Source organism: Chiloscyllium plagiosum, chromosome 7 (genome assembly GCF_004010195.1).
Source record: "Chiloscyllium plagiosum isolate BGI_BamShark_2017 chromosome 7, ASM401019v2, whole genome shotgun sequence".
Classification (NCBI taxonomy): domain Eukaryota; kingdom Metazoa; phylum Chordata; class Chondrichthyes; order Orectolobiformes; family Hemiscylliidae; genus Chiloscyllium; species Chiloscyllium plagiosum.
Window position 1 is genome coordinate 28263982 of NC_057716.1, and position 24425 is coordinate 28288406.

The 24425-nt window shown below is 50.9% G+C and overlaps 2 protein-coding genes across 5 annotated transcripts in view; one reads left to right on the forward strand and one right to left on the reverse strand.

Annotated features, from left to right (window-relative positions):
• LOC122551435 (fibronectin-like) overlaps window positions 1–19783 on the forward strand; it is a 95700-nt gene extending 75917 nt beyond the window's left edge. For all 4 annotated transcript variants that reach the window (XM_043693335.1, XM_043693336.1, XM_043693337.1 and 1 more), the window contains 10 exons: window positions 434–523; window positions 2013–2192; window positions 3565–3654; window positions 5827–6176; window positions 7163–7301; window positions 10986–11153; window positions 13116–13241; window positions 14439–14545; window positions 15907–16023; window positions 18939–19783. In XM_043693335.1, the coding sequence (XP_043549270.1) occupies window positions 434–523; window positions 2013–2192; window positions 3565–3654; window positions 5827–6176; window positions 7163–7301; window positions 10986–11153; window positions 13116–13241; window positions 14439–14545; window positions 15907–16023; window positions 18939–19007 (1436 nt within the window). In that variant the 3' untranslated portion in view covers window positions 19008–19783. The remainder of the gene's footprint in view (window positions 1–433; window positions 524–2012; window positions 2193–3564; window positions 3655–5826; window positions 6177–7162; window positions 7302–10985; window positions 11154–13115; window positions 13242–14438; window positions 14546–15906; window positions 16024–18938) is intronic.
• Window positions 19784–20690: 907 nt separating this feature from the next.
• The window catches only part of atic (5-aminoimidazole-4-carboxamide ribonucleotide formyltransferase/IMP cyclohydrolase), a 36808-nt gene continuing 33073 nt past the window's right edge, over window positions 20691–24425 (reverse strand). Inside the window, exons 14-16 of the mRNA XM_043693339.1 lie at window positions 24240–24419; window positions 23431–23586; window positions 20691–21052 (exon numbers count right to left, since the gene is read on the reverse strand). Of these exons, the coding sequence (XP_043549274.1) occupies window positions 20933–21052; window positions 23431–23586; window positions 24240–24419 (456 nt within the window). The 3' untranslated portion in view covers window positions 20691–20932. The remainder of the gene's footprint in view (window positions 21053–23430; window positions 23587–24239; window positions 24420–24425) is intronic.

The following is a 24425-nucleotide window of genomic DNA, read 5'->3' on the forward strand; positions in this document are numbered from 1 at the left end:
CCTCCAGTGGAATCACCCCCCCCCACACCCCCAGTGAAACCAGTTGTTTGCTGTTATCGGAGCCTCGAACACCTTTTATTGACTCTTTGTTTAACCCCACTCCTCCCCCAAGGAGAGTTGTCAAAATCCCAAAGGAACTATGGTCTCTGGGCACTGGATATCGTTCTGGCATTTTGGCCTTGACCTACCTTGCTGAAATGTTGAGGCGGGTGAGAGGGCTGGTGTCAAAGATGGCTGCAGTATGCCAACTGAGGCCTGGCCAAGGGCCTAACCACTGTTTGCTGCAAACTACCTGCTTCCTGAATCTCACCGGGCTGCTCCCGCCTTGTCTTCAGAGAAACGTTGTGTTCTATTGTTCCTCTGGTGACATCGCACATTTTCCCCTCCGATTTGATGCTGATGTTTTCTTTTTTTCCCCTCTCTCCTTTCACAGGCCTCCAGCCTGGCACTGAGTACAGCATTAACATCTACACACTGAGTGGCGACTCTCGCAGTCCCCCCTCCACAGTCATCGCTCGGACTGGTAAGCATCCTTCCTTACATTATATCGAGACTGCCGGTTCATAAAGTGCCGATTAAAACAAATTAATTCCAACCAGTTTACGCCACTGACAGAACTGTGTGTTAGAGATCACCACAGATGAAGGTGGGATAAACTTAATTTATGATCAGAAAGGTTTCACACTTGGGAAAGCATCTATCCCGATGGGACATCATGGATCAGCTCCCTGATTTCTTAAGTAGGGTGGCCCGTTTTGATTTCCGTCCCCTCCTGATCTGGGCGCTGGGACTATGTGCGGTGTCTCATCAGCCCTGGGATTGGGTTGTCTAAATGTGGGACTCCAGACAAGGGGGGGGTTGCGCGATGGTTAGTTTCTGGGCACCACTGTGAGGTAGCACTGTAGGCCGCAGCGTGACAAGGCGATGTCTAGCTATCGGCAGCAGCACGGGAGGTTGTTCTGTTCTTTGGGGAGATTGAGCTTATTTTGTGAGGCATTTGCTGGAATACCTGCGTGAGTAGGAGGGAGGGAGGACACCAGGGGACAGGAGCCTTCCACCTCCCTGTCCTGCCCCTACCTGCCCCCAACAAGCCCACATGATTCACTTTACCGATGACTGCCCCCTACTTGCCGAGGTTGATCAGTGAATAACTAATGGTATTACCATCACTGAATCCCCCACGACCAACATCCTGGGGATTACTGTCGACCCGAAACCCAACTGGATTTGCCACATAAACACTGGCCACAATGCCACATCAGAGGCTAGGAATACTGCGGAGATAGCACCTTCTGACTCCTCAAAGCCTGTCCATCATCTACAAGGCTAAAGTCAGGAGTGTGATGGAATGCTCCCCACTTGCCTGGATGGGTGTAGCTCCAATAACACTCAAGAAGCTTGACAAAGCATCCACGACAAAGCAGCCCACTTGATTGATACCACATCCACAGCCATCCACTCCCTCCACCACCGACACTGGGTAGCAGCAGTGTGTACTATCTACAAGATGTACTGCAGAAATTCACCAAAGATCCTCAGACAGCACCTTCCAAACCCACAATCCACTTCCATCCAGAAGGACAAGGGCAGCTGATACACCACCACCTTCAAATTGCCCTCTTAGCATCCTGACTTGAAAATATATCACCGTTCCTTCACTGTTGCCAGGTCAAACTCCTGGTATCCTGTGGGTCATCCCACAGCAGGTGGGCTGCAGCAGTTCAAGAAGGCAGCTGACCACCACCTTCTCAAGGGCAGCTAGGGACTGGTCCAGACATTGTCCTCCATGTCTCATGGGAAACCAGCAACCTTGAAGGATTTGAGTACCACTTGGGGGCGTCGGAGTGGGACCTCAGCAGTCAGGATTGGACACCTGTCATGTACAATGCACTGTCTGGGCAGTGGGTCAGGAAAGTAGTTGGTTTCTTCGAACCACTTGGGAGTAGTAGTTCAACCTCTCACACTCTCTCTCTCTCCCTCTCTCTTTCTGCTCTCCCCACCCACCCACCCAGCCATCGACTCTCCATCCAACCTGCGGTTCATCTCCACCACCGCCGACAGCATCGTGTTCACATGGCAGCAGCCACGCGCCCACATCACCGGCTACATCGTCACCTACCACGCCAAGGGGCGGCCCTCGGTGGAGCTCCGCCCACGGCCACCCGCCAACTCCAACGAAGCGATGATCACAGGTAAGTGCAGTCACCACCTCCCCCCTCCTCCCTCGGCCACCAGCACCTCCCGGTATGGCTGGCTGGGGTTTGCTCGCCATCTCCCCTGTGTCAGCCTGTGCAGGCATGATGGGCCAAGTGGCCTCGTTCTGTGCTCTGGCTCTGTTCTTCACGGAATATGGGCAGAATTGGCTAGGTTAGCATTAATTGCCCACCCCCTTGGGGTGGCCCGGTGGCTCAGTGGTTAGCACTGCTACCTGTCAGTGCCAGGGGCCTGGGTTCAATTCCAGCCTTGGGCGGCCGTCTGTGTGGAGTCTGCACATTCTCCCCGTGTCTGTGTGGGTTTCCTCTGGGTGCTCCGGTTTCCTCCCACAATCCAAAGATGCGCAGGTTAGGTGAATTTGCCATGCTAAATTGCTCCATAGTGTTCAGGGATGTGTAGGCTAGATGCATTAGTCAGGGGTTAATCTGGGATAAAAGGGTAGGGGAATAGGTCTGAGTGCATTACTCTTCGGAGGGTCGATGTGGATGTTTTGGGCCGAAGGGCCTGTTTCCACACTGCAGGGATTCTGTAGTTGCCCAGAGGGTGTTTTGAGAGTCAGCCACGTTTGGGGCCATATGTAGACCAGATGAGGTAAGGATGGCAGACTTAAATGCCCTTTAAAGTGCATTCATGAACCAGAAGGTTTTTCCAATAATGGTTGTCATTAGATTCTTAATTTCAGGTTTCTAATGAATTCAAATTCCACCACTTGCTGTGGTGGGATTTGAACCCAGCTCCCTAAGGATTAGCTGGGTCTCTGGATTAATAGTCCAGTGGTAATACCGCCAGGCTATTGCCTCCCCTCATTATCTTGTGAAGTTGAATGATCGATCTCAGTCAGTAACCATGACAGAAGGGTGTGAGTTCACGTTCCAGACCAACATTCCCATGCATTGTTGAGAGTGCAGCCTTTTGGTGAAGTCAGCAAGCTAACTGGGTTTAAAATTGGGCTGGACTTAAAAAGATCCCAATGTGCAATATTGCCGGGAAACTTCTACTGGGAAAAGCTTTGGAAAAGAGTCCTGCACCTGTCCATGTGCAGTGTGTAGTGTCCCTGCCTGTGAGCCAGCAGCTGCCTGTTGGGACTCCCACTATGGGACTTGCTGGTTACAGAAGGTGTGTTCGTAATGTGACCAGACAGATTGAACAGCAGGCGTACACCTTTCTGATATCTGGAATGGCGTGCAGTCTGAGCGAGGGAGGTTCCGGGTCAGATATACTCAATAGGCAGCAGCGCCATTGGAAACTGTATCTGCCCCACTGCCCCCAGGTGCAGGGAAGGGAGAGGGAGCAATGTTCTCGGTTCGAAAGAAAATATAAACGGTTGAGTGTTCTTCCTCCCCCACACAGGGCTGCGGCCTGGAACTGAGTACACCATCAACATCAGAGCTATTCAGAATTCTCTGCAGAGTGAGCCACTGAGTGGGAAGAAAGTCACAGGTAAGTGCTCTTGACAACTTTGAGAGGGAGGCTTGAGGTCCAGGCAGCGCCTTTGTGGTTGAAGACGGTCAAACCGCATCTGACTCCAGCCTGCTAGGGTGAGAGGCTGTTGGAGGCCCACCCCAAATTAGCAGGAGGCCCCTCAATCACTCTGGAATTCCCTTGCCATCACTGAGGGCAGGGTTACGCAGGGACTTGCATTGCCAGCTGCAGAACAGAGTGGACGTTGGGAAGCTGTTTCCATTGGCAGGAGAGACTAGGAGCCGAGGACCCAGCCTTAGGGTAAAGGGAAGACCTTTTAGAATGGAGATAAGGAGAAACTTCTTCAGCCAGAGAGTGGTGAGTCTATGGAATTCACTGCCACATGAGGCTGTGGAGGCCAGTCATTGACTTTATTGAAAACAGAGATAGATTGCAGAGAGAAAGCGGGAAAGTGGGATCCCATCAGCCATGATTAAATGGCAGAGCAGACTCGATGGGCTGAATAGCCTATGGTCTGCAAGACATGTCCCTGCTGGAGGCTTCCTCTCCGAGATTGGAGCCAGCTGAGGAGTTCAGCTCGTACGCCAACGTGAAGCAGAAGGTCAGAGAAAGAGCCAGCAACGTGCCACTCTGCCCGTGCCACCTCCAATCTGCCCAGTGGTAACTAACATCTGAAATGGTTCAAATTTCAAATGAGAAATTGTGGTTTTGAGTGAGTACTGACACCGTCCAGTGGCTACCAGCTCATTTCAGTGTTGGGGCTAAAATTCAATCAGCTATTTATTGGGTCGGAGAGATTTGGGGATAGCATGGGAAAATGGAGATGGTATAGAAGACCAGCCAGGATCATGGTGAGTGCTGAAGGAAGACTGCAGGGACCTCCTGGTCAATTCCTCCTTTCCCCTGTGCCTTTCTCTGCAGTAGGTACAGTCCTGCCCTCTCAGCTTCATAGCTTCCTGAACAGTGACTCAGTTCACAAGGGGAACAGGGAGGTCAGGACAGAACAATTCACACCTCAATCATCCACTCCCCATACACACACACACACACACTTCTCAAATAGGCAGAGATATACTGATGTAGATTTTTGTTTCTTTTTCGTGCAACCACACACACACACACACACACACACACACGTCCATTGAAGGTGCAGTGCCCCGTACCTCCCAAGAAACATGCCCGACCTTTGAACTGAGCTGCGAGTGAATTGATTGAATAGTCACTTTTAAAAAGGGTGTTTGATAAACGCTTAGAACAGGAAATATTTTTAGGGTCGAAGGAAAAAAGGGCAAGGCAGTAGGGCCTCCCAAAGAAGCTTTTGCGAAGAGGCAGCAGAGAGTTGAGTGGACTCTGCTTGTCGTGTGAATATAAATAAATTGGAAGATCCATTCAAATGATGTTAGTCCATGACACGTTTTATCCAGTGTGGCCGGGGGCCTGACGTGTTTAGTAAAATGGCCAGGAATATGTGTTTTGAGTGTGCAATCGTGGCTTTGAATGTTGCACTAACTTTGTATTGACAGTGTCCAGCTACCAGCTGATTGAAGTACTGGGGCAAAAACTCGATTTTATCTGTTTGTTAGGGCAGGAGGGATTTGGGAATAGCGTGGGAATGTTTGAGAGAGTGTGTCTGTTTGCGTGCCTGTGTGTGTGTGTGTGTTCAAACTCTATCTGGATTTTGTTCTTGCTGTGAGGATCAGTATGTGTGCACACACGCTGGGCCCCGGCGTAGCATCACTGCGCTGCTAAGCCTCCCGAATCCTCTGGCTTCTGTGCTCACGCTGTGGCCAGATCTCTGCCGCTTTGTAGCAAGACCCGTGTCCTTGCCCTCCCAGCATTCGCTTCGGTCAATGCCTAGCTTTCATGAAGACCCCTCCCTCCACTGGGGTCAGGATGCTTCTGCATTGGGTAGAGATGCATGCTGCGTGTTCAGAGGGGAGCCATCGGGGGCGCCCAGTGATTTCTACAGCTCACTATCCCCTGGCCGGGCCGCAGCCAGCAACAGCTTCTCATTAACCTTTAACCCGCCGTTGCTCTTCTGCTTTCAAGCCCCCCTCCCGCAGCTTGCCACGCTCTCGCCATCTGTCAGCCACGAGCAGCCCGAGTACCTGGACGTTCCCTCGGTCTTCGAGCAATCCGAGTTGTCCTCAGAGACCAGGTATGACGAGGGCCGTGGTGTGCCGATTGCAGGGCCGGATGACAGGGGCCAGAGGCCACTGGTCGACAGAGACGGCAAGGACGGCCAGCCCGATGACCAGTCCTCGCAGCCGCGGCCTTCGAGACCAGTCAGGCCAGAGGACGACAGGAAGAGGACCACCGAGGGTCCCCACAGCCAGCGCCCCATCTTCCCCATCCACTCACACGGGGTGGAGGAGATGGAGGTCGATCTGCCCAATGGGCACGGCGGCCAACCTGACACCCAGGCGCCCGGCCAAGAGACGCGACAGCCCAAGACCATCGTCTCCTGGCAACCCAGCACCATCGCCTTGGAGTACCTGGTCACGTGCTACCCTGTGGGACAGAAGGAGAACGCTTTCCAGGTAAGTTACCTCACCCTCTCCCAGTCATGCAGTGCACCAGTCAGCTTCTCGAGAATGGGTTGCCAGTTCTTCCAACATCGTCCCGCCCCTCCCCAGTCTCTTTCCCCCCCCACCCCCCCCACATACACATTGGAGGTGGCAGAGGGTGGGAAGCTGGATGTTTGAGGGGGAAGAAACCCATTCAACCAGAATTGGCAACCCATCTCCCAGATGCCATGGCTGCTCCTTGACCCAGTGCGGCCAGTGTTCCTCTGAATGGGTAGGATTCTGAGACAAACCCCCCAGTTTTGTCATGGGGTTACCTGGCACTTGGGCAGCCACTCTGCCACCTCCCAGGAGTCAGCTCCGGCTGAGGGCTGAAAGCTGTTGCTGTCCTTCCTCTCCACACGTGCCCATGCCAGTGTGCTGTCCCCTTCATTGTGAGGGTGAGGGGTTAGCCTAGTTTGCAGTTCACTTGCAGAGAGAGAGAGGGTATCCTGTGCGCAACGATAAAGCACCTCAACCAGGCAAGGACGGCCCTGGTTGAAATGGGTTTCTCTGGGTTCCCACTCCCCTTTACAGACCACCTACGCTTGGATTTACAACGGAACAGAATGCAGCGGATCAACCCTGGAATGGCTGGAGGGGGCTGTCCTGCCTGGAATGGTGGGTACTCAGAGGTGGGGTTTGCCCAGGGTGGGGGGAGTAAGGGATATAGTGGAACCATGGCTTCCGTGCCCAAGTCTTGAGTCACATCCCTCCCCGAGATGAACAGGCCTCACCCGAGACTGAGGTGCCAGGGCCGACACAAGGCCAGGACCACAGGGTAGGCTGAAAGAGGACCCTCGCTCGCTTGAAAATCATTCATTCGTTTCCCCCCCACCCCCAGTTCCCACACAGCATCTCCACCGCAACCCAAAACAGAGCGATAAGTTGTGTTCTCGGGGAAATAACGAGGGCATCGTCTGAATTCACCACCTTTTTTTATATTTAACTCTGCCACGCAGCTTCGGGTTCCGGGCACCTCCACATACGCCGTGCTGCCCAACCTGGTGTTAGGGACACGATACAACATCCTGGTCGAGGCTCTGGATGGGCAAGGGAAGCACAAGGTCCTGGAGGACATCATCACAGTCGGACATACCTGTAAGTAGCGCTGGTGTGCCCCACCCCTGGGAGTAAGCCTTTGAGTGGGCGGCGATGACCCACTTAGGGGATTGACGCTCGGGGGGGAGTTCACTGGAGTTAATGATGCCATCAACATCAATTTGCTCCCCACTGGGCCTATCCACTTCCCTCCCTCAATCAACACCCCGCCCCAACCCACATTGCCTCAAATTGTAAATCCCTGCCCCGTTGATCACGCACCATTGTTCAGGCCGAAGGAGGCCAAGGAGCTCCTCTGCTGCCCCCTCCAGGGCCTTTGTAGTGCTGCGGTTCTTTGCCAGTGCCTGCGGTGGGCAGAACTATCCAAGGGCTGTCTGGTGAGTGTGCTGTTCCCTTTGGCAAAAGGCTTTGGAGGAAGGAGTGAGCAGAGGACAAATATATCGAGAAACCCCATGACAGGAGGGACGTTTGATCAATCACCGACCAGCGGCTGTCCATAATCATCATGTGAATGCCAGGACCCTCCCTACATCACCGTTTTTTTATTCATTTGTGAATTTTGGTGTCGCTGAGTAGGCCAGTATTTATTGCCAATTCCTAATTGTCCAGAGGGCAGTTAAAAGTCAGCCATATTGTTGTGGGTTCTGGAATCAGATGTAGGCCAGAGTAGGGTGCCAGTTTCCCTCCCTAAAGGGCATTAGTGAACCAGGTGGGTTTTCCAAAAGTCCCCAACCATCTTGGAATACCTCACAGGGGCACCAACCGTACAAAAAGAAACTTAGCTGAGCCTGGCAAGGAGCAGTTTGGTGGGAGTTAGGTCGGTTTGAAGGGGCGCTTCGAAAGTGGGGGAGAGGAGCTCTTTTATTTTCTCGACAGGAAGGAGCAGGTGAGGTTCAGGTCGGGAATTCAAGAGGCCATGCTTGTGCGGAATAGCTAAAGTGGGGAGGTGATCCCCTCGAGGTCAGGGTTGGTGGGATGGGAACGGGTTCTGGAAGGTCGCGTGGAGCAGGAGGAGCTAACGGAGAGCTGGGAAGGAGCAGTGCCACGGGAGGACTGTAAACAGAATGCTGCCCTGCAGGTTTTGGAAGCGCTTTCCGTGAGCTGTTCCACGACCGGTCCTCGGTTTAGGTGGGGGTGGGCTGTCTCTGTGGGGAGCTGGGATTCCCTTTTGACTCCCCTCTTGAGAAATGCTCCCTAACAACGATGTACCCTAACAACGATGTACCCTAACAATGATGTACCCTAACAACAATGTACCCTAACAACGATGCTCCCTAACGACGATGCTCCCTAACGACGATGCTCCCTAACAACGATGTACCCTAACAACGATGTACCCTAACAACGATGTACCCTAACGATGCTCCCTAACGACGATGTACCCTAATGACGATGTACCCTAATGACGATGTACCCTAACGACGATGCTCCCTAACGACGATGCTCCCTAACGACGATGCACCCTAACGACGATGCTCCCTAACGACAATGCTCCCTAACGACGATGCTCCCTAACGACGATGTACCCTAACGACGATGCTCCCTAACGACGATGCTCCCTAACGACGATGTACCCTAACGATGATGTACCCTAACAACGATGTACCTTAACTACGATGTACCCTAACGACGATGTACCCTAACGACGATGTGCCCTAACAACGATGTACCTTAACTACGATGTACCCTAACGACGATGCTCCCTAACGACGATGCTCCCTAACGACGATGTACCCTAACAACGATGTACCCTAACGACGATGTACCCTAACGACGATGCTCCCTAACGACGATGCTCCCTAACGACGATGCTCCGTAACGACGATGCGCCCTAATGACGATGCGCCCTAACGACGATGTTCCCTAACGACGATGTACCCTAACAACGATGTGCCCGATGCTCCCTAACGACGATCCTCCCTAACGACGATGCGCCCTAACGACGATGCGCCCTAACAACGATGCGCTCTAACGACGATGCTCCCTAACGACGATGCGCCCTAACGACGATGCGCTCTAACGACGATGCTCCCTAACGACGATGCTCTGTAACGACGATGTACCCTAACAACGATGTACCCGATGTACCCTAATGACGATGCTCCCTAACGATGATGCACCCTAACGACCATGTACCCTAAAAACGATGCAACTTAACAACAGTGCACATAAGCACCGCACCCCCTACCCCCACCTGCCTCCCCCCTCTCACTCCCTCTCTCCCTCCCCTCCCCACCTGAGAGAGAGAGAGCAGGAGCAATCAGGTGGGGGTGGTTTGTCCTGCAGAGCAGACATTAGCAGCAATCTGGCTGCAGGCCCTGGCAGTGGATGCAGAGCATGGGGCTCCCTTTGCGCTGAGGCCAGGTGGCACCAAGAACTAGCTCCTTCAGACAGGCTAAGACCATGTGGCCCCTGTCGGTGCAGCCTGCCAACCAGCCCCTGCCCCCTCAGGCTGACTGCAGCACACGTCTGCATGTGAGTGTGTTCACCCTCAAAAACCAAATATTGACAGCGACACGGTCTCTGACAACAGTGGGTCAAGTCAGACAGCAAACAGGAGCAGCCTTTTAATTCTTTCAGTCAATATGGATTAGCCGCGGCAGATTGGGTGAACTAACCACATGAGGAAAGTAGAGGAATGGGAGGGACTGCGAGATGGTTAGGATATAAAAGACTGCCCTTGTGGTTTGCCGATTAGGCAGTCCCTCCCATTTTGACGGGATTAATCCCTTTCCCTCAGTATGATTGGCAGCTTCAAATCCCGTAATACTCAGGAGTTTGACTCTTTCTTCCCTGCACCAGGAGAACAGTCAGTGGTACATGCCACGCTCCCTCGGGGCGCCAAATCCTCTTTGCCCCACTCGATCGCCACCCCGAGGGGTTGCTGCTGGCTTGTCTGCACAAGGAGGCATCAGCCCCAAGGCTTCGCCCCCTGAAGGGAAGGATGTTAAAATATTTCATGGCACCCCTTCGATGAATGTCAGTGCAGTTCTCCCCAGGGTGTCGATTTTATATTTGTTACTTGCTCATCACTGTCCTGCTTGGTATTGGCTGTGAACAAAACCGTTTGTTCCCAGAAACATTTCAGGTGGGTAATGCACCTGAAGAGGTGCTATATAAATGCAAGTTTCACTTGGTTTTTTATTCACCCACCTCCCACCTCCACTGCACCCAGTTGGGGTCGCACCATCCCATCATCCGTCCCAACAGTTTGCGTTTGCACAGCACCTTGAGACATCAGCAGCATTGGGTGCGCGCACTGAACTGCGATCGTCGCTGTCAAGGGGGAGACATGAGCATAGCAAGATCCCGCAGAACCTAACATGAGGGGGTGTGACGGTTGATGAAGTTCGCCTTTGGTCAGCAGGATAAACTCCCAAGTGGGACACGAGGGAGAACTCCTTCACTCCAGTGTCACACAAGACGGCTCCATCCACCACAGTGGACACTCATGGCTTCAGCAGTTTAGCACCTTATCCAGGTGACTGTACCCGCTGGCAGTGCAGCACTCCCGGGCACTGTGCTGGGAACGTCAGCCCGGATTCGGTTCTCTGGTCCGGAAGTGTGACTTGGAGCCAAGACCGAGGAGAGAGTCTGTGTCCACTGAGCCACCATTGGGAGGGCAGTGCTTTGACTTTTAATCCTGAACATTTAATCAAAGGTCAAATATTGTGAGATCTTTCCTCCTCCCTGTTGACCCTGTTGTTCCCTTTTATGTTGCAGCTCCCGACCACGGCACCCAGCTCATCCCTGATGAATCTTGCTTTGACACAGCCACAAACTCCCACTATGCCATCGGCCAGGAGTGGGAGCGAATGTCTGAGACTGGTTTCAAACTCTGGTGTAAATGCTTAGGCTATGGAAGTGGTCATATCAGGTGTGACTCAACTAGTGAGTAGTTGTCTGCACATTCTCTTCCAACCCTTCCCTCCTCTTTCCCAATTCCCTGCTCCCTGGCCCCCACCCCACCCCCATGAACCTTGGCATGTTTGAGACCCAGAGTTTCTCTAGAAAGCGCTGAAACGGACAAGCATGTCTGGGGTGCATTGGCCTGTTCCCCGTACCCTGATGGTACTTCCCATGGCCAATGCAAGGGCACACATGACTGGAGATGACCACTTAACATGTGACCGCTGCGGTCACATGGGGAACTGCCTTGCTTCCTCAGGTTTAGGAAACCAGGACATTGGCCATGAACCAAGACCAATTGAGGTTTAATAGACTCGCGACGGCATTAATGGTGCCCACGTGTCAGAAGTGATTTTGGCTGAATGCGTAACCTTGTGTGATGGCTGAGAATGGTTGAGATTTATAGCTCATTTACGCTGAGCAGAGTTTCAGTGCGTCCAAGGCAGGATGTTACCTCCCGACATTGCTGGTGAGACACTCGATGGCAATATTGCACTCAATTCTGGGCACTGCTGTATATGATTGACAGGGTTTGGAGAAGGCGGGTGGGACTCCAGTGATAACCACAGTGAGGACAACATTGAGGTATTGGAGATGTTGGGACTGTTTTCCTTGGAGTAAAGACTCAAGGTAGATTGACCCAAAGGACTCAACACAGTGAGGCATTGTGGTAGTCGATCAGGCAAAGAATTTGCACCAATGGGAGGGTCAGTGACTAGAGATGATTGGTGAAAGTGAGACATATTGGACAACATGTTCAGCACTGCTGCTTCACAGCACCAGGGGCCCCGGTTCAATTCAGCCTCAGGCAACTGTCTGTGTGGAGTATGCACGTTCTCCCTGTGTCTGCGTGGGTTTTCTCCCACAGTCCAAAGGTCTGCAGCTTAGGCAGATTGCCCATAGTGTCCAGGGACGTGCAGGCTGGGTGGAATAGCCATGGGAAATGTAGGGTTACATGGAAGGGATGGCTCTGGGTGGAGTGCCCTTTTGAAGGGTCAGTGTGGATGAAATGGGCTGAACGGCTTGCGCCTACACTCTATGGATACTCTGATGATATGGTCCAGAATACACTGTAAAAGGTGCAGACGGATTTGAGTCTTTGTTAATAACATAGCTGGAAGGATCAGGGGAAGGGAAACATTACAGAGCTTTAGTAAGGATGGGATGGAACTAATGAGTTGTGTTTGTTTCCAAAGAGCTGGCTTAAGCGTGACAGGCTGAATAGTTTTGTTGAGTGCTGTTAATGACTTGTCATCAGCCCCAGCCTTAACGCCATGCTGTTGCTGGGTTTGATCCAGTGCTGCCCTCCAGATCTATATTGGGGTGCACTAAGTGGGCCCCCAGGGGCCACTTAGTATCAAGCCAAGCAGTTTGGAGAAAAGCAGGGATATTCCACACATCACTGAACGAAACTAAAATGGAAGTCTTTCAGAGGGGAGGTCTGGTCTGAAACCTTCAACTGGCAAGTTTTGTGGAGGACCATCCATCTGCATTCACTCAGCTAGGCAAAGTAGCCTCAATTTACAGTGCTCCGAGATTGTGAGGGCAAGACTATTGTTATGGTTCCACACGTGGAGTTGAAAACTGTGGCATAGCTGTGCCAGGTGACAGAATTAGGTGCCTGCAGAAAGCATTAAAAACGCAGATCGAGATGAGGGAAAAGTGCTTCTGTTTTGGGGAGGAAACCAGTATTCTGTGGTTTTGTGTGTTTCAGTACATAAGGTTTCTGATCCTGGCCTTTCTTGTGTGTAATTGCTGTTTTCCATCAGAGCTAATACTGGTGAAGCCAAGGTGAGTCGGACGGAAGTCAGTTCAGGTGAACACAGGAAGGTGGGAGTGTGGTTTTTCACTGCAGGACAAAGCGATTAGTGTTGTACCAGAAGAGGTGTGGGTATCTGTTTGGTTTTGAGTCCACCCTTGGTAATTGTTCCTCTCCTTGCCCAGAGTGGTGCCACGATAATGGCATGAACTACAGAGTCGGTGAGAAATGGAACCGTCGCAGTGACAACGGCCAAATGCTCAGCTGTACTTGCCTGGGCAACGGGAAGGGCGAGTTTAAATGTGAACCACGTAAGTAGGAACGCTTTCAGATGGCAGAGTGGTTTATCCGTAACGGCAACGGGGCAGGCCCGAAGGATGTGTCTGAGGGGTGTGCCAGTGAGCTCGCTGCATTCAGCACACAGTGGTATCATTCCCAATGGGGCACTGCTAATGGTGGGGGTGGGGCTGTGAGGGAGGCGAGGCAGAGCTTAGGACCCTGGTGGGAACGGGACCAAGTCCAGGAGTGGGAGGGAGTCTGCACTGGGCTGGCGCCTCTCACCGGGAGCAGCAGCATGTGCGTGGGAAGTGGAGAGGCTGGTATGAGCCCTGCACTGGCAGTCAGCATCCCTTTTTGTCTGGAACAGAGAAAGAGTGAGAGAAGATGAAACAAACTCTACCATTGGTCGTACGGGAAACATTATTTCACTTCCAGGCAGCTGCTTTTGCCAGTTTTCCTTTTGTGTTTTGTGCCACCAACCATCCCCCCTCCCCCCGCCTTGTCTCTCTCTCTCTCTCTCTCTCTCAGGCTCAGTTCACCTTTGTGGAGGCCTTCAGTCTGATTTTTTTTGTCATTGCGATTTGAGTGTTCCCGTGCATTCCTGGTTAGTCTCTGGCTTCCCACCCTCAGTAAGTTTGACAGCATCCAAATTGTTCCTGCCCATGCCTTAGCTCACACCCAAGTGCCGTCCCCCTGTCAAACTCCCCTGTGCGTGTAGTCTGGTGTTAACTCCTGTTCGAGCAGTGCCTCCATTCTGAAATTCTCCTTTCTCGCTGCCTTACCTGTTCAGTCCTCCCCAGCCCCACACTCCCACTGGTACTCTGGTCCTCTTTACTCGCCCACCACCATTGGTGGCCATGCCTTCATCTAACCATGCCCTTTGCCTTGTAACTCCTTCCTGAAACATCAACTTCTCTTGCCTCGTTCCAACCTCTACAACTTGGATGAGTGTCAAGTGTGCTCTGACAGCAAGGGTGACGTAGAAATGTTTCTGAGACACAGGCTGTCTGTCCAATGGCTCCACAGCAAAAACAGAAATTGCTGGAAGCAGGTCTGGCAGCATCCGTGGAGAGAAGTCAAGAGTTAACTTTTCGGGTGGGGTAGCCCTTTTTTAGCACGAGATGATTTACAGCATTAGCGGTTGTTTGGATTTTTGTTTTAGTGTGGTCTGTAAACATTTCTGGTGCTGATCATTGACTGTACTGACTTCTTGTCTGTTCTGTCTGCAGACGAAGCCTCTTGCTACGATGAGGGAAACATGTACAATGTAGGGGAACAGTGGCAGAAGGAGTATCTGGGTGCCATCTGTACCTGTACTTGCTTAGGAGGACAACAGGTAACGAGAATGGGGCTTTTATTCTGCTTAGTCCTTCACCCGTGTAGAGTTGAGATTAAGAGCATGGATTAAGAGAGACACAGCCCAAAGCATCATGGATCCTCGTCCCTCTAACTGCGAGGGTCTGTGTTGAAATCCACAGGGAACCGCCCAACCCAGGCCTGAGACTAGGCCTCATTGCAATGTTAATGGCAGTGGGTGGCAAGACTGGCAGAGAGGTTACCCTCTTCCATGGTGTGTCAACTCTCACACCATTGGTAGCACCTCTTGAGTTTGAGTGTTCAAACCCCATTCCAGAACCTTGGATTTATAATCTGGCTGTTGCTCCCAGGAAAGTACTGAGGAAGTGCGCTCCTAAGGAGAGGCTGTATGAATGACTTGGGCGGACAACAGGTAACAATTGCAGGGCGTTTATTTTGTTTCCTGAAGAGATTGGATTAAGAGCATGGATGAGGCATGTGGCTCCTGAGTTAGGCTTTTGATTGCAGGAAGGAGAGCTGATTTCTATCCACTGGTGTCCTGGCTAACCCCCTCAAAATAAAAATGATCTGGATGACATGAGACAAATTGGCTGCCATTTTGTTTTTTGTTTGGTTTTACGGGATGAGGGCATCACTGGCTAGCCAGCATTTATTGCCCATCCCAGAGGGAATTATGAGTCAGTCACATGGCTTCGGGTCTGGAGTCGCATGTAGGCCAGAGCAGGTAAGGATGGTGGTTTCCTTCCTTGAAGGATGTTAGATGGGTTTTTTTAATCCCCCAACAATCAACTCATGGTCATGGTTAGATTCTTAATACCAGATCTTTTATTCAAATTCAAATTCTGCCGTGGCCAGACCTGGGTCCCCAGAACATTACCCGGGTCTCAGGATTAACAGTCTAGCTTTGAGACACCACTAGGCCTTGGCCTACCCAGAATCCTGTGTTACAGCAGTGATGGCACTGGTTGGAAGTTGCTTCAAGACATGGTGTGGTTGTAAAAGGTGGGCCATGGCCTGGAACCACTGATACTCCCCCACCATTACAACATCTTCATTTTAAAAGCCTTCACTTGGGGTTCAAATCCATCCACGGCCTTGCCCCTTGCCCGGCTTTTCTCTCTCTTTCGATTCCTCCAGCCCTTCCAATGCTGTGCCTGACCGAATGCTGGCCATTTACACGAGCTACGGCTGAACCGGTGGTGCCCAGTCCTTCAGCTCTGGCATCCTCCCTCACCTCAGGACCAAGAGATTGGCCTTGCCACCCCACCGCCTCTTTGTGCGTCATTTAAATGCCAGCTGCCAATGCTCCTGTGAAATGTTGGCTCCGTGAAAGGTGCTATATAAACGCTTCATCAGTGGGGTTGACTGTTCTGGTTACAGGGTTGGCGTTGCAGCAACTGCCACAGGCCCGGTTTCGACCCGCTGATAGAGGGAACCAGCTCCCATTCGTCTGAGTCATCATTGTCCCAACACACGCTGACGAGATACGGATCAAGAGTGAGTAGAAACCTAATATCAATGATCACAGTTGGAAACATAAAGCAAAAACACTTGCACTAAGAGAAAAACAAAATTGGCATCGAACATGTGGGAATTGTTGATAAAAGATCCCACTGATTCACTACAGACCCTGGGGGGACTTGCCCCTCTTCCCAGTTAATGGGCTAGGCGTGACTTCAGTCCTACTGGCTGTGCCAACAGGGAGGGCAGTTTTCAGAGCACTTGCAGGGGTTCGAGAAACCGACTCCCCACCAACTCTGCCCATAATGGGTATTGCTGGTGTGCCAAGGCCCACACGTGCCAGCGGGTTCCAGAAGTGGAAGCTCTGCATTGGTGTGCCGTGTGGTCTGAGCTTAGGAGGGAATATTGTTCACTACAGCTGCCGCCTTGTGCCACCAATGCCAATGTTGTGAGGAATCTTGTTCAGAAAAACAAAGAGGTGGTGGGCTGTGCCTGTCTTCCACTTCGACACGGTGCCCGAACAGTGTGGATACAGGCCCCTCGAGACCAATGGGCGTCGCAGGGGCTGGGCTGTTTGGTCACTCCTGATGCACAGCGTGATTCATTTGCACGGGAACAGAATGGGAAACCGCTGGAGACATTCCGCGGGTGTGGCCGCGTCTTGTGGAGAGGGAGCTGAGTTCGAAAGCAGGGTCACCAGACCCAAGACGTTAACTCCTTGCTTTCTCTGCACAGACCCGCTGAGTCTCTCCAGCAATTTCTGACTTCCAGCACCCGCAGTTCCCGGGTTTTTCATTTTGACGGATTTCGGATTTGATTTTTGTTACTGGGTTGTTCAAAAATGCAATGAGACAGTGGGCTGCCTCTGCACTGTACTGTAGATGCTGGAGATTAGAGTCAAGAGTAGACTGGTGCTGGAAAAGCACAGCAGGCCCGGCAGCATCCGAGGAGCAGGAAAATCGACGTTTCGGCAGGAGAATTTTCCTAATGATGGGCTCCTGCCCAAAACATCGATTTTCCTGCTCATTGGATGCTGCCGGGCCTGCTGTGCTTTTTCAGCACCACTTTAATCCGCCTTTGCTCTGAGTGCTTCAGGTCTCTGATGTGCAGGGGCTGGGGATATACGTTTCTAGGCTAATTTGACTTGTGCTTTCTTCAGAAATATTACAAAGAGTGGGCCAGTCTTGGTCACCCGATTATCAACAGTAATGACTTGGAATAGCAACTCACTACATGGGCTGGAAACATTAGGTAGGGAGGGAGGAGTGAATGGACTCAGGCAAACAGTAATGTTGCACTGGCAACAGCTGCATTACAGAGCAAACAGGTTGAATAAGCACGATCCGACATGCTCCACACAGTCAGTCTGACAGCAGTGAAAGCAACTACAAATCCCAACACAGCAGAGAAGTTTCCACGCCCAAAACCCTTGAGTTACACGACGTCGTTTTGCTCCACAATCCACTGTCCGCTCTGATCCCATGTGGAAGCAGCACCAGAGGGAATGTGTCGGCAAAGTTGTTGCGGAGGGAAGCTGAGGTGGTCACCATGTCGCTCAGATCAGCTTCTTGCCCTCCGTGATGAGTAGGCCCACAGACACTCAATGTGGGGGTCACTGACATCTTATCAACCTCAAAACCGGCGTTACAGCGGGGCAATGTTTTGGGATGCATTGTGTTATTGTAGCCTTGCCCCCTCTGTCTCAACTCTTATAGTTGCAGCTGTTCCATAGCCTTTGGTGCCAGTTACATCTGAAGGGTCCCAGCTGAGGGACTCAAGCTAAGGGAAATGTGAGCTGACAGAGGTAGGGACAGTCTGTCTGACGTCATGTCAAAGCCTGAGGTGCTGTCTGTAAGCTTTTTGAGGAAGTTACCAAAAAGATCGAAGGCAGAGCAGTAGATATTGTTTACTTCGACTTCAGTAAAGCTTTTGACAAAGTTCCACATGACCGACTAATTATTAAAGTTAAGTTAGATTAGATTTCCTACAGTATTAAAACAGGCCCTTCAGCCCAAACCGATCCTCCCAGGAGTAACCCACCCAGACCCATTTCCTTCTGGCTAATGTACCTGGCACGATGGGTAATTTAGCATGGCCACTTCACCTGACCTGCACATCTTTGGATTGTGGGAGGAAACCCACACAGACATGGGGAGAATGTGCAAACTCCACACAGTAGCCTGAGGCTAGAATCAAACCAGGGACCATGGTGCTGTGGGGCAGCAGCCGTGCCACCCCTTATCACGTGGGATTCAGTGTGCACTTACCAATTGGATACAAAATTGGGATTGGTTAGCTCAGTTGGTTGGATGACTGGTTTCTGATACAGTAACACCAACGGCATAGATTCAGTTCCCTACAACAGCAGTTGGAAGCCTTCCCTTCTTGAATGTGTGGTGACCCTCAAGCTGAACTACCTCGAGCGAGATAAGATTATGACGACTTTGGATACAAAATTGGTTTAATGGTAGGAGAGAGACAATGGTGGTGGCGGGTTAGTTTTTGGATTGGAGGCCTGATACCAGCAGTGTTCCGCAGGAATCGGTGCTAGGTCCTTTGTTGTTTGTCACTTATATAAATGATTTCAGTGTGAAAATACACAAAGCATGGTGAGTAATGATTTCAGTGTGAAAATACACAAAGCATGGTGAGTAAGTTTCTGGATGACACCACATTGGTGGAATAGTGGGCAGTGAAGAAAAAAAATCATCGTTAAGATTACAAAGAATCTTGATCAGTTGCGTCAATGGGCTGAGGAGTGGCAGATGGAGTTAAATTTTGATAAACGCAAAGTATTGCATTTTGGTAAAACTTTCTGTGCTGTATGACTCTTAAAACAAGACCGAGACTGTTCTGATGGTGTCACTTCCCGAGTTGCAATGGCAGGTTTTCTAACCGTGTGCATTCTCTCCCCTCTTTCCCTGCCCCCACCTTCCCCATCCCACACACAGTACATACACTGCCCGGTGGAATGCAGGAGCCCGGGAGGTTTGCTGGCTGACTCTGAGCAGTTGGAGTAAGGCGAGAGACAGCGAGAGCAGAGCTGCAGGCAACGGCTGCTTGGAATAGCGACGGGAGCTTCCGGGATAGTGCGTGCTTAGCACGTCCGAATAATTCTTCCAGCTTCAGCACCACTGTCTCTTTTCTCTCTCTCTCTGTCTGTCTCTCACACACACACATACTGACCCCTGCCTCCCTCTCCTCCAGCTCCTATCACAGCCTCACCTGCAAAGGAAAAAGTCTGCCATGGAAAAAGTCGAAGGCAATCGAAAGACATTTTCTATTTTTGTTTTAAAGAAAAAGAAATGGAGAGAATCCACCTGGGTTGGCTTCGGTGCTCATCACCATTGAGTCCAGCCCATTAACACCACCGCACCCTCTAGCGTAAGCGTCAAGTCCCACTTTCCTCCCCACCCCTTGATCCTAATCTACACCGTGAAAGGATGAAATGAATGACACCGCTACTCAGTTAATTAAAAAAACAAGCAGGTCCTTCTATTCCACAAATGCTGCAGGACTCTCCCCAAGTGTCTTAATGATCACACACTGTTGTAATTGTCTTAAATGTAATGAGCTGTTATTTATCAAACCCTTCCTCCCCCCTCCCCATGCAGTGTTTATTCTATTGTAAACCTTTTATACTGTTAACATAAATGAAGTTTGGCACTGCTGCAACACTTGTGTTGCTCGATGTTTAACGGTGTATTTGCCGTGATCAGTGTTTATAGATGCCAGTGCTTTTTCTAACCTACGGACAGAAAATCCTCGTTTCAATAAAACTTTACGAAAAAAAGAACATGCTGGTGCTTTCTTCACACTGTTTCAGGGTCAGGAGTGGACTGTGGGGTGTACACAGTCCCCCTATTCACTGTGTTCTCAGCAAGGGACTGTAGTAGCGCCAAGACTGCGACATTTGAGCATCTGATCTGTGGTGGTATCTGTGATCCTTACAGCCCTTTAAAAGCAAACCTTGACCTTTAAAGCTCAAACGACCCTCTGTCTGCACTGGCTCACTCCTTGACTGACTTTGAGTTGCCCGTCTCAGAAAAACTGGAAGCACTGGAGACGACAGCTCCGAGATCAGACCGGAGAGGTTCCAGTCGGTTCTCCCTTCTCTCCGTTGGAGCCCACCCCTTACCCCAGCTGGAGAGATTTAACTCATCTGGAGTACTGTGTCCCATTCTGTTCTCCCTGTTACAGGAAGGATATTATTAAGCTGGAGAGGACTCAGGAGGGATTTACCGGGATGCTGCTGGGAATGGAGGGTTTGAGTTATAAAGAAACTCTGGGATATTTTTCACTCGAGTGTAGGAGGTTGAGGCACGGTAACCTTACAAAGATACATAAAATAATGAGGGGAATAGATAGGCTAAATGTCTTTTCCCTAAGGTGAGAGATTTCAAGACTAGGGACATAGTATTAAGGCGAGTAGAGGAAGATTTAAAGAAATGAGGGTTTGTTTTAAACACTAGTGGTTTAAGTATGGAACGAACTGTGGAGAAAGTGTTGGATGTAGGTATAGTTACAATGTTTAAGAAACATTTTGATAAATAAATGAATAGATGATTGAAGGAATGTGGGTCAAACAGGCATGTGGGACTAGTTTGGGATTAGTTGGGCCTAAAGGCCTGTTTCTGTGTTGTATGACTACAAATCACAAGGTGTTGGGAGTTTTCCCCACACTACACCCACAGTCACACACATTTCAACTTCCAAACCACGGTGTTTATTTGGAAAACTAAATGGAGACAACTCACTACAGCAGTGGGCATGAGCCCAAACATTTTCCTTCATACATAAAATGACAATCTTTGGAAGGAAGGGCGTGCTCTGTAGAATCGATCTGGGCTGTGGTACAAAAAACAATTTTTCTTCGTAGTTACAGCTAGTGATGGGTCTCACTCATGCCCCAGGAGCATTGCTGAGAACAGGGGACGCGAAGCCTCTAGTGGTGGAAGAGTCGCAGGTTGGTGTGGAACAGTGTTATACCCAGCTGCTCACACGCATCGACCACCACCCGGTCAGCTGCCGATCCAGACGGGGCGACGATGAAATCAACTCCGCTCTGTGTGGGGGGTGGAGGGGAGAAACAATATTTAATAGGAAGCAGTCTATAATTGCCGCTCCTCACAAAGCCCCACCTGAGGCAGCAAGGTTCACACCTCAGCAAGATACAATTGCCCTGGACTGAATGTTACCCTTGCATGGAGAAGGTTAAATGACCAGCTTGACAGGACTCCCTTCCTAGCCCCTCCCCCTCTCTTCCACTGGTCCCTGCCACCAACTGGATTCATTCCTCCATTGACCAACCAGGCTGTACCCTCTGCCTGTCTTCACCTATCCCCACTTCACCCACCCTGGCCCAGCCACCCCCTTTAGCTGCAGCTCCCCCCATACTGAACCTCAGTCCTGAAGAAGGGTTACACCTGAAACGTGGACCTCACCACCTCCTGATGCTGCCTGGCTTGCTGTGTTCTTCCAGCCTCCTGCCTGTCTACTTTGGATTCCAGCATCTGCAGTTTTTTTGTCTCTAACCAAGCTTGATAGGACAGAGAAACAATCCCGAAGAGCTAAAATTAAAGTGAACATATTTGAGTCAACGGGGTTAAAGTATTCCATGAGGTGTGATCTTAACTGAGTCACAAAAAGCCGAATTTGGTCCTTACTGATACCCATTGCATCCCATATCCAGTGAGGATGGGGGCTGACAAAATGGCTGCTTTGTTTACACTGAGAACAACCACATTTAATTCTTTTCAACTGCAACTACTTTGAGAAACGCTACATCGATGCAGGCCATCTCAAAAAAGTAATCCTAAAAATTGAGAGTAAAACATTCCTTTGAGAGTTACCCCTTTTGGTGGTTTGATTGTCATGATCATCACAGGCCTATCCAATAGTTTTTAAGCTTAACAATGGATGGTAAAGTTGATGCCACCATTTTAGGTCAGCTGTATCACACTATGAACCCATGTTGTGGAGCAGCTGGAGCAGCGCTCCGAAAGCTAGTGCTTCCAGGTAAACCTGCTGGACTATAACCTGGTGTTGTGTGATTTTTAACTTTGTCCACACTACGAACAGTAGACACATGCTAACGTGATTTTTATTAATTAAATCCAACCTGGTCCTTGAATTCCGAGCCAGAGCAATCATGATTGTTATTTCTGGAATAGTGGAAGGCTTTGCAAGCATGTTGAATAAAGATAATTGTAAGACACAACAAAGAGATTGCAGACACCCTAACCGTCTCTGATTGACATCGATGCGGCCTATTCGAATGCAATTTTCTCTGCTCAGTGCCACTGCACATGGGCCAACTTCCACAGATTCTGCAGCTACTTATGATAGTGCATCTCAAAACCCAACAGCTGAAAACACTTCCACACCCTTCATGCTTCCAGAACAAAGTTTGCCCCATTTTAGATTCAATGGCCTTCCATTATCAATTACCACAGTACAACAACATGGCTCCTTTGAAGCCCCCACAAGGCTGTTTGGCACCGGTGCTGCAACACTCGTTCTGCAAAAGCCTTTCTGCTGGCTTCCACCGGACGGAGTTTAAATTCTGGGGTCCTGGAATTTTCTCTGTGAGCCAAAACTGCGTGCCACTCCCAATAGTGGGTTGACTGACCAGTGCCTTCTTTTGACACCCTCCATTATCTCAAGCCTATTCATGAAGCAAAGCCTCATAGTCTAGGGATTGGAACCTGACCAATACCAGGCCTGCACTTCAGTGCAGGAGAGACGAGAGACAAAGGTGAGAAAGACCAACAGTTGTCTCTGATGACCAACAACCGACGCAATAACCAGACACGGAGTATTTTTTTCCCACAGATACAGTTTAGCACCCCATGGTTAAAGAAGCAGGATGTTGAACAAGGACATGTTTCAGATTGGCAGCCTGTGTACTAGCTCCCGTGTGACCGGTGTAACCAAAACCCAGGCCCCACTCCCCAAGGTTTCGTCTCTCCCTGGACACTGCTCACCCTTCAGACTGGTGAGTCAATGTTAGCGGCTCTTGGGGCCGGACCCAATCCTGGGATCTGTGGACAAACATCTGCACCTAACTCAACTGGAGTGCTCCCCAACTCCCCGCCAAATTGGGACTCCGTCAAATGCCTGATAATGTTGTTTCCATGGAGACCCAAGCGTATTCCATGCTTCCAGGTTGACCCAAATGGGTAACACTCTTTCCTGAGACACTTGAGGATGTGTGTCAGACAGCTCACCCACCTAAGCCCAGACCCCAAGACCTGGTGCCTCCAATGTACCTAACATCTTCCACTCCCACAATCCCCTACACAAAACAGTGGCCATATTAATTTGGTGCATGGGTCAATGATGCATTTGAAAGCTCTGTGCGTTGGGCATGGAGGATATGACTTCCCCTCCCCCTACCTCCACAGTGGACACAGCTGTTGACAGGGGGGGCCAGCCACTCACCTTCTTGGCACGCTCGACATTGTCACGGAACGGGAAGAAAGCATCCGAGCTCAGAGCGACGCCGCTCAGGCGGGAGATCCAGTTCTTCCGCTCAGTGTCCGAGAGTGGCTCAGGTGGGTCCTCGAACATGGCCTGCCACGCAGGCAGATCCTCCGCCTGACCGGCCCACAAGAGAAACAAAGCAATGGACACAAGGAAAGACGGTCAATACTGCCCCCTAGATACACAGTGGTCGAGTTAGTCAATAAAGCAACCGCGCAGGCAACAGGCCCAAGCTTCAGCCTAGGCATTAATACACATGCATCCCCCCCACCCACCCCCATCGCCCCCACAACCCTACCACCTCTTAGAGTACAAAGGTCGCAAGTTCAAGTCACACTCTAGAGATTTGGGCACTGAAATCTGGGCTAACACTTCGGTGTAGCGCCGAGACCGTAAAGCCTGCAAGGTGATACAGGTCTTAGACAAATGCAGGTCAGACTTTTTGCACGGGATGTGAGAAGGCAGTCCAATTCCCTGAAGGATTTACTTCATACACTATTGAGAAGTCGGACGGGGACGAGGAGGAAGCTGCACTTTCACACACTACGATAAGCATTTGATTTCAGACCCTGACAATGGGCAGGTTGACCTTTGACCTCTCTGCCACATTAGTCAACTTAAGGTAGGGGGAGCGATTCCTTAGAAGGTCGACCGGGGAGTGTATGGGTGGGGGTGGTGGGGGGGCAGCTCCCATCTAAGCAGACGGCTCTCCGAAAGCACAAACCAGACACCGCACGCCCCCACAGAAAGGCGCGCCACTAGCTTACCTCCATTGTGCCCCCGACATACTGGTCAATGGCGTTCGCGATCTCGGCCCGCTTGGTGCCCACTTTGAACTTCATGGCCAGCACCTTGGGGTGGTGTCGGAGCCACCAGTGGTCAGTCTTGTCCCCTGCCAGTCTGGTGCAGTGAATGCGGGACTGCTGTCCTGCTCCAATGCCAACCACCTGAGA